Raw genomic sequence first — 9,877 nt, 5'->3', positions numbered from 1 at the left:
GTGCAGAAAAACACAGAAATACTATTCCAGGAGGTTTTTCTATGTTTAATAATGTATGAGTTAATGGTATTTTTCTAGTAACTTTTAGGAAACAAAAGTTACATGAATGGAATCTTAATTTAATAGGAATAAAAGACATGTTACCTTCAACATGAAGATGACCTTTAACGGTGTATGAAAATAATAGATGCTTAATTATTGAGGAGACGCAGCACAGCCTCCTGACCCAGTGTACAGGCAGTACAACACATCTGAGTTTCTCCTTTGCCTGTTTTCCTTTGTTAAACAAGATGGATTTTTTTTTTAAAAGTTTCCATAACATTTTAAACAAAAAGCAGCTTCACTGAGCAAAGCTGCTTTTGTTCCTACACATATACTTGTGTTGATGCTGATCTCTGATGACATATTTAGACAATTCAGGCCATTAAGTGTTAATGTGAAGTAACTCCTTTTCCTTTATAGGTCAGTTTCTGTAGTTTGACATTTCCTTCTACTACATACTGTAGCTAATGACGAGTTCATTTTTCTCCGTGTAAAAGGAGAAGAGTCTCATCTGAAAAAGTCCAAAGTCAATACGTACCTGTACTCCAACAATGCTCAATGTGCTGCACGCTACTGTCTTCCAGTATATCTGCCTGGAGTTTGAGGCAGTCCCTTTCACAGTGAAACTAGATGCCTTTATGTTCAGAACAACTAAAACAAACGTGAAATACCAGGGGACTATTGATTGATTATATAACTTCCCAGTAAACACACGTATTTTAATGGTTTCAGTCTTATACTAACAGGTTTGCAAGCTTTTAAACATGCCATTTCCCTCTGATCAGTGATCATACGGTACATTCTTCTGCTGATGCTGATTTCTGATGCGTTAATGCAAGGTCTTCAATATGTACATTGTGAAAGAAAGTGTCTCAACTGTATGTGTTCCTTCGTTATCTCAGAGTAAAGCTTGACGTCCCAATGGTGCTGAAAGATTTTAAAGTGGCTGCGTCCATTAGCAACTTAGTTGCCATAGATACAAAATGCAGATTTGTAGGAATATTGATACCAATCAAGAAGCTGGGATGAATTATTTGGTGGGAACCGGCTGCTTGGAGATGCAACAGACGATGCCCCACAAAGTGCTGTTGGAGAAAGGCAATTTAATTTTTAGTAGGCCTACAATCGGTTGTGGCAGTTCATTTAAACACAACTTGATTTTTCGATTTTCAGAGCATCAAAGGGAACGTGAACAATGTTGACCATAATTAAACCCAGTGCTTCTGAATCTACAAATCGAAACTAGTCGGTGATTGTTGGTGCAGATAGAGCTGTGCCGGAGCCGGCGGCGTTTTCCGCTCATCGAGACGCAGTTTGTGGTTTGGCCGGCAGGCTTTCGGTAATTGGAAATGGATGCTGGGATGCAGCCACACAAACAAACTGTTGTCATGTCATCCCCACTGTTGCCAACAATGGTTCCAGTCTTGAACTGGGAGCGATGGAAAAGTTCCAAGTAGCATAAGCGGTTTGCTGTAAATCCTACTGAGCAAAGATGCGAACTGGCCGCTGGCTGTGACTACATCTGGGTTTGAAAATACCTTAGAGATACAACAGAACATCAAAGACGACGTCTAAATACCAGAAGGAGAAACAACTGGATTGATCTGTGAAAACGGACTACAATGCAAAAATTATCTGACTATTTCCAATAGTGGTACAGGATGTCAACCTGGCACAGGGGAACTTTGTGACAAACACTGTAGAGCAGGGAGGGAGTTGAACTCTTTTTCATTTTGGGCCATTTCAAGATCACGAATGTCTCCAAAGGGCTGGTTGTGGCAGAATGCAGTGATAAAACTGCCCACTAGCAAAGTTAAAATATTAGTAAATGGCTGTCTCTTATTTTTGATGTAATTTGCCACTATACAGATATAAATTGCTTTGATTCAATAAAAAAATTTTAAGCACATATCTGTTATCTTGAAAGTTGTAGTTCTTCAGTATAAAGGGCCACATAAAAACTTATGGTGGGCCGGATTTGGCCCCCAGGCCTTGAGTTTAACACATTTGCCTTCTTGCTACAAGGAAACATTGCTATCACGTTGTGCGCCCAGAATTAACAAAATTGACATTATATTCATAGGTCGTATGGTTATTCAACAGTTAGACGCATGTCTTTTCTGTTATTCCTCCGTATGTTATGGTTTTGTATATGAGAATTGCGCTTTAGTCCAGACTTCCGGGTCTTAGTTTTTTTTTACATATATGTTCTGCAACATTAAAGATTGCTTTCTGCCATTCTACTTTAGGTTGTAGAAAAAGAGGGGGAAGAGATAAAATAAGGGGATTTTATTGTGGAAATCCCGCCTTCTATCCATCCCGGAAGTACTTCCTCCGGGTTTTTGGAGATGTTTTCAAATCGGTTCACGCGGTTCAATCAGTACGCTGTTAAACTAATACATGTCAAACAACAATTTGACCACATTTGAATGATATTCCTCCTGTTTAATATGATAAATGCGGATGAAGTCGCCGAGTTGTGCTACGAGCGTTTCCGCCAGCTGCCCCGGAGAGGGAAGCCCGAGCCGGGCAGAGAGTGGAGCCTGCTGGCCGCTGTGCTCCGGATCACCCGGAGACCGAACTCCGACTCAGGTTAGAGAGCAGAAACAACCACAACATAATGCTCTTATTGTACCAATTAATGAATCTGTGCTTTTAAAAACTATCTTAGTTTTTAAAAGATAGTTTTAATTACCCGCATGCCGATTGGCATGCGGGTAATTAAATGCAAAATACATTTTCTCATAAGATTAAATTATTGATTTAATTAATTTTATAAGATCAATGAAAAATGGTTTGTGTTTGGAACATGGAGAAGAAACCCTCTGGAAAGTGGGAATGAAAAAAACAGGTCATTGAGAAAGAGACTGGGTGTCTAAACATATAGTTGGAAAACTTAGTGGAAGGACAAAAAACATTCACAAAAGAAATGGTGGATTTGACAGGATTGTTTGGCATCAGCTTGTGATTCATCTCTGACTGCAGCAAAGCAAACTGTAAAGAGGTGGTTTAAAATGTTTGCACAGTCGAGACTCAGGCCTTGTTGTTCAGTAGAGCATAAACTTTACATAAAAAGCTGGATCTCTGACATGTAAAATTAAATGTTTTTGTTTTCCAGTGGAGATGGAGGTCGTTTCCTTGGGAACCGGGACTAAGTGTATCGGAAAGGCAGCCATGAGTGCCGCTGGTCTGTGTGATCCTGTTTTTCCTTCGTCTCTCTCTCTCTTGCTCGCTTACATAATTTATTACTCAAACACTTGCTTTGGACGGTGCTTTAAAATGTTCTCAACATTTTAGCCTCTGTTAGGGTCTGAATGCCGTGCAGCTTAAGGAGGAGCTTTATCGTTTCTAAATGAAAACCGTTTTCTGAATCAGGCGACGTGCTCAACGACAGCCATGCTGAAGTCATCGCCAGAAGAGGCTGCATCAGGTGAATGTTTGGGGAGAATTTCTCTCTGATTGTGTTTCTCCGTGGACGTTTTCTCCACCCCGAGTTCAGTGCGGATGAATTTCTGTGCAGGTATCTGATCCAGGAGCTTCACGGAGCCGTGAGCGGTCGCTGCAGCTCGCTGTTTCGCCCGGCGGACCGGAGAGGGAAGTGGAGGCTTCAGCCGGGAGTTTCCTTCCTGCTCTTCACCAGTCACACTCCCTGTGAGTCCAGTATGCTCCCACTGTGCTTAACAAGCTCTAGGTAAACTAGTAATGTGTTATTATTTGCAATATCTCCATCTTTAGCAACAGAAAAACTACTAAAAGTGAGTTTGTAGTACAGTAAAATCCAGAATAGTGACATTTCTCTTAAGGTTTCATATAGTCTACAAGTTCGTCACCATGGAAACTCTCTGACCTGAAGGTTTTTCTGAGGCTCTTGCCTTTTTTCCCTGAGGTGGTGACGCGTCCATCATCCCCATGACGGACTCCCAGGCCCAGCCCTGTCCCCTCGTCACATCTGTGAGCAGCTGTGGCGAGACGGACGGAGGACAGAACCTGAAAAGGAAAGCCAAGGAACCCGGCAAAGGAGGGAACTTGAAGCTGCCTCGACTCGCAGAGGAAGACTCAAAAGAAGAAGAAGAATCCAGGACCAAATCGCCTGACGGTGTCGCGTCTGTTCCTGCATCGGCGTCAGAGCTCAAACCGGGAGACTCGAGGCAGTCAGACGTTCACAGGACGGGCGCCAAGTGTGTACCGGGCGCCCCGGCCGACCCGCTGCGGCCCGGGGCGGTCTACCACAGCACCGGGGTCCTCCGTGTGAAGCCGGGTCGAGGAGAGCCGACTCTGTCCCTGTCCTGCAGCGACAAACTGGCCCGCTGGGGGGTTCTGGGCTTCCAGGGTGCGCTACTGTCTCATTACCTGGAGGAGGCGCTGTACTTCGACACGGTGGTGGTGGGCAAGTGTCCGTACAGCCAGGAAGTCATGCACAGGGCGCTGGTGACAAGGTGCGTGGCTTGCAGAGACTCTTATTCTGCTGGAGGAAGGCCAAGTGCTTTTTGTTTTTAGTGATTTCATTATTATTTTTAGCAATATTTAAAACATTTACTGTAGAAGACTAACTGCTCCACATACAGAAGAAACTAATCAAATAGAGACTTTCAAGCTTAGAAATATTGTATCTGCTTGCTGTTGCTAAGTAATGGTAGCATCATGCTGAGTGCTTATATAGTGATGCTGTACAGCTAGATGCCTGAAGAAGAGGACCCCAATGTCCTATTCAAAGCCCTGACGTCAACCCTGTTTAAAAATTCTGGGCTATGTTTAAGAGCCGCGTCCGTAGCAGGAAACCAGCCTGTTAAAGCAAAGCTCATCAGTTCCACCAAGAACAGATGCAGAGCGTAGTTAAAGTCTTCTTTATGGATCATTTCCCTCTACTTGCAGATGCTCCCGCGTTTCAGAGCTTCCTGCTGGTTTCTCTGTCTGTTCGCCGCTGCTGCTGCAGTCCAGCCTGGAGTTCCCGTTCAGCCAGAACCAAACCGAGCTCCAACACCAGGGCGGACAGGGACGCATCTCCGCATGTGGAGCGGGTCAGCTCCCCCAACAAATACTGTCACTGAATACATAAAACTTTGATTACTTTGTTACAGTTTCAGTGGGAGTTAGTCTGGAGGTCTGATATATTAATAGGCTGAGAGAGAGAGCGAGACCTTTAGCAGACAACAGGAAGGCCACAAAACATGTGCCGTTTTTAATCTGTGGCCTAGGTTTTAAAAATCATAAGTACTAAAGGTCGTCAGAAGATGAAGGCTTTAAACAAGCTGGAGACGGAAATCGCCTGTGAAAATCTGATCAGTGCCTCTCTAGATACTCCACATCAGCACAGATATAGGCCCCTGTGGTTAGAGCAGGATGACAGCTGTTACAATACCACAAGAGCCGCAGTGATTCAGATCAAAGCACATTCATGGGTTAGAATGGCCTAGTCAAAGTCCAGACCTTCCCCTACTTAGGAATTTGTGGCAAAACTTGAAAAATTATGTTCACAGAAGCTGATTATCCAGTCTGATTGAGCCTGACCCAGAGTTTCAAATAATTGCACAATTTATGTTTGTAAGGATTAGTGTTTGTGTTAATAGAAATACATTTATTTTGTGTTCAGATAGTGAAAAACTGACTTTAATTCAAGAAAGATTGTAGAAATATTAAGCTAGAAGAAAATTAATTTGGGCAGGACTCTGCTTTTGTTAGAATCTATATAAAATACTATATACATTTTTTATCTTTTTTTATATACAATAAAAAGTTTTGTGTGAAAAAATGACATTTAATGTAGTTTTATTTTTCTTATTAGCTGAAATAAACGTCCCTTGTCTTTCAGCCATCAGCTGGTGTAATGTTGCAGATCAGCCACTAGATGTCACTGCCAACGGCTACAAACATGGCGTCACGAAGAAAGTCCTGGGAACACCGAAAGCTCGGTATAAGCTTACAGGCTCTTAATTTAAGTACTGTTTACTGTTTTTGTGACATTAAAGTTTCCTCTGAGGTTTGTCTTCATGTCGTTTTGTCCTTTAAGGTCTCTGCTGTGTAAACTGGAGCTTTTTCACTCGTTCCTGTCTCTCGTAGCGGCCACTGACCCTTCGGCTCTGCCCGACTCTCTCAGGTGAAATTGGGGATTGTTATATATTTTTTTTATTTATTAATGTTGTTCGATAAAGATACCCTTCATGTTTAAAATTAATTAAGCTTTGCTGCAGTCAGAGATAATTAAGCTTTGATGTCAGGCACCAAGAAGTGTGTTAAAGTACTTTTAAATGTATTTAAAAAATATTTTTAGACTCATTTAAATGTTTTTTTCCTCTCATTTTGTTACTGAACCCAACCCAATGCTCAGATATGAAACTCTGCTGTTAATTATCTCGGTCAGAAATTTTGACCGAATACTTGTACTAGTCATACACTTTGTAAATTGTCTGTGTTTTACTTTGACTGTAATCATGTTTTGGTTGCTTTTAAATCCGGCTATCTGTGTGTCCAGACCAGTATTTAAGCCCTTAAAAGGCAAAACGGTAAAATTAAGTTTTTATTGCCCAGATTTTATGTAATCATCTCCTTCAGTTTGCCTGAGGCTGTCCCTGTTCACATATTACTCATATTTTTCTGCTGGTGTTTACTTATAATCATATCTATTTGGGTCAGTTTACACAGAGCCATTATCAGAATGTTCTTTACCGGCAGATCCCGGTAAAGAACAAAGTTTTTTTCTGTCACTAAATGAGGAAGCTTTTAAGAAAAAATTCAATACTTTTATGTATTTTTTTTTTTTATAGTTTCATCATTGCTCCGAATCAATATGCGTCCCCTGAAACAACAGAAACACAAGTCTCTGTTTGAATGTGTGTAACCAGGCTCCCATTGGGAATCTTTCCTGAAGGAGAAACAGAGGCTCCTCTGTTCCTCATTGCTTCAGCACAGAACTTGATCCGCTGCTTTCTTCGCACAGGTCGCTCATTATTCCCCACCTGAAAACAAAACTGCAGTTTCCAGTAACATGGTTACCTTACCAACGGGTCACCAGGAAGTTTTCTTCTCTTTGCAGTCACAGGAAGAAGGTGCAGATGAATTGTTGTTCTGATGATTTAGATCCAAACTGTGCAGCTGCATGAAAACTGATCTCTGGAGAATAAAATAAATCACAGATTTATTGGTGTGTCTCGGTAAATTAGAATAGCATCAAAACGCTAATTTGTTTCTAAAATTTATTCAAAAAGTTGTATATTTCAAGCAGCTTTTTCTTGTAATTTTAATGATGAAGGAACTGAACCTTTAGTTTGGTTTCCCAAATAATAGAAATATTGCAAAAGACCAATAGCATAATATATCTCAGCCAGGATACTTTAAAACATGTTCATGTTCTGTAGAGTATAATTAGCCGCTTCTTTATTGCGTTGTGACTCAAAACAGTAGAGGCTAACGGAAACTAGCTGCTAATATACCCTTGCTAGCTCGAAAAGCACATATTAGCAGCTGTATTAGCAAGAACCACTAGCCCTGGCTCCTGCAGTGGAAACGGAGGGAGGAGAAAAATTAGCTAGCTAGCTAAAACAAAAGCTAGCTAGCTAGTTACTAGCTTGCTTTTTTTTGCATCTATCCTGGTTTAAGTTCAAATTTATCGCTAGTTGGCTGAATAACATTCACCTTTCCCCTGGGATCATTTTCCTTCTTATCTGATACAGGTCTTAAGTTTCATACATAATTGTCTCAAAAAGTCTCATAAATGAGTTGGTGAAACCTCCAGAAATCGTGTGTTTGCCGTAGCAGAACATTTCTGTATTAAAAATCCCTTTAGAAACTAAGCTTTTAATCTTCATTAACTGTAATCATAAAAAGTATAAATAGAAAATGTTATATTTTTATTAAAATATATTACTCTGAGCGTAAAGACGCTCAATTACATTTGTGAATATTAGATCAAATTAGATTACTATGTGATTTCTCGTGTTAAATCATAAAACTGCGGCGCTTGAGATGTAGCATTAGTGTGCTAGTGATGTTTGCTGTGGATTCCTAATTTTGGCAAAGCTTTTGACATTAGCACATCTGACTGTTGTAAATACGAGATTATGAGAAGAAACTTCAGCTACTTTATTCAGAAACATGTCCCAGTTTTACCAGAGGACAGGATCAGGTAGTCTTCTCCGAGTACACACTCTACGCACACACACTATAGGTATGATGGAAAGTATTGCTCATCTAGCACCTTTCACCATTTTTTATTCCCGTTCACTTGTTGCAGCTTTGTGAGTAATACAGGCGCACACAAACTCCAACCCTCGATCTTCTGTTTGCTCAGGTCAGGAGAGCTGCACACCTACTGGGACCACAAGCGGGCCTCCCAGTCGTACCAGCAGGCCTGGCAGCAGCTGCGTCTGCAGGCCTTCCCTCTGTGGCCCCGCAGCGACAGAAACCTCCTCCTGTTTCGCTGAAAGCCGACTCCACAGCAGGAATGTCCTCGTCAGGCTCGATGAAAAACCGGCTTTGTTGCAGCGCAAACCCGGAGGGTCACGTGCTGAAACGGCCGCCGGCCGGCAGAAAAGCTCTGATTTCAAACCGAGGTCGGCAGAACCAGAGACAAAGCGTCGCTTTCCCCTGGCCGTCTGTTAGCTCAGCTGCTCTGCGGCTCAGAACCCGCAGCAGGACGGCCCGCTCCGTCCCGCTCCGTCCCGCTGGTGTCTGCATGTGGCTGCTTTATTTTCACGTTGCGAGAGCTCTCTGAAAACACAGCTGGGAGGGAGCCGCCTGCACCTTTCGCTTCTCTGCATTAATTATCAAACTCTCCTCATGTTTCTCCCACAGATACAGCAGAATTAAATCAGTATTCTCTTATCTGCTGCTTTCCTGAATTGCAAGTTTTCTGGACAGTTGAGATGTTTTCAGGTAACTTGAGATTGACATTTATGTTCTTTAATTGTTTTTTTTTTTCCAAACGGAGTTTCTTTCTTATTGCTGAATCATGAACTCTGACCTGACCTGACGCTGGTGAGGTCAGCACTGTTTAGATGTTGTTGTTGTTGGTCCTTTGCAGAGTTCTTGGAGTTATTTTAGTTGGTCGTCCACTCCGTGTCTCTCACCGTGGTTCCCCGCTGCCCCCCAAGCCTCATAAACGGCTTCGTAATCGTTTCCAGACTAATGGCCGTCGTCGACTTCTTACCCATTCTTAAGATTTCTTCAGACCGGGAGGCGATGTGTTGCTTTTTGAGCTCCTTTAGCCTACTTCATGTCAGCCTGGTTCTGTTTCAGTGACTTCTTGAAGCATCTTGACAGCAATCAGGAAACCAGGAAATTAAACTTAATCCATGATTTAACAAGTGAAAAATGTGTTTGGTCATAAGAAGCAGAATGAATCCCAAAGGAGGCAAATGCTTCCTCTCAGCATGTTGGATAAGATGTCCTTGGATAGATTTTGATTACGCCTATTTTGATTCATCAGCATTGCACTCTGGTTTTGTTGTACCGTTTTCCTTTAAATGCAACAATCTGCTATAGTTGAAATAGTCAAATTAGAACGTACTTTTAATGGATCACTGATAATTGGCACGGAAGCACCTGAAGTTTAGAAGAAGAGTTTGTGAATCGGCTCCATTGGTTGTCAGAATATGATGCATATATGACACCAGAAACTTCAATATTTTTTGTCTTATTACCCATTAACGTTTCCGCAGAAGACCAAAGAGAAACTGTGCTGCTAATTAAACGCTGTTGATTGATTGATCGTCATCAGGTGTTTGGTAACCAAACGCCAAGACGGAAAGACATCAGCAATAACCTTCGGGTAGGATCTGTTGTTGCTGCAGATCAACATGTGAGGATTACAGGCTGCTTTCCAAATCATCTGAACTCCATC

General features: G+C 41.9%; 1 protein-coding gene across 2 annotated transcripts; it reads left to right on the top strand.

Moving 5' to 3' along the window:
* Positions 1–2,268: 2,268 nt before the first annotated feature.
* On the top strand, positions 2,269–8,859 carry adat1 (adenosine deaminase tRNA specific 1). 2 transcript variants are annotated; one of them, XM_008411791.3, is made up of 10 exons: positions 2,269–2,634; positions 3,161–3,229; positions 3,418–3,472; positions 3,563–3,693; positions 3,929–4,478; positions 4,915–5,060; positions 5,852–5,951; positions 6,050–6,136; positions 6,977–7,085; positions 8,327–8,859. In XM_008411791.3, the coding sequence occupies exons 1-10, from the start codon at positions 2,472–2,474 to the stop codon at positions 8,747–8,749; spliced, it is 1,833 nt and encodes a 610-aa protein (XP_008410013.1). In that variant the 5' UTR covers positions 2,269–2,471; the 3' UTR covers positions 8,750–8,859. The 2 variants fall into 2 exon arrangements, with proteins under 2 accessions (XP_008410013.1, XP_008410014.1); XM_008411792.3 differs by lacking the exon at positions 6,977–7,085 and having other exon boundaries at positions 2,277–2,634; positions 8,327–8,597.
* The last annotated feature ends 1,018 nt before the right edge of the window (positions 8,860–9,877 follow it).

Source organism: Poecilia reticulata, chromosome 6, assembly GCF_904066995.2.
Source record: "Poecilia reticulata chromosome 6, P_reticulata-male-v2, whole genome shotgun sequence".
Taxonomy (NCBI): domain Eukaryota; kingdom Metazoa; phylum Chordata; class Actinopteri; order Cyprinodontiformes; family Poeciliidae; genus Poecilia; species Poecilia reticulata.
The sequence above is the reverse complement of the archived record's forward strand: the minus strand, read 5'-3'. Positions and strand labels throughout refer to the sequence as shown.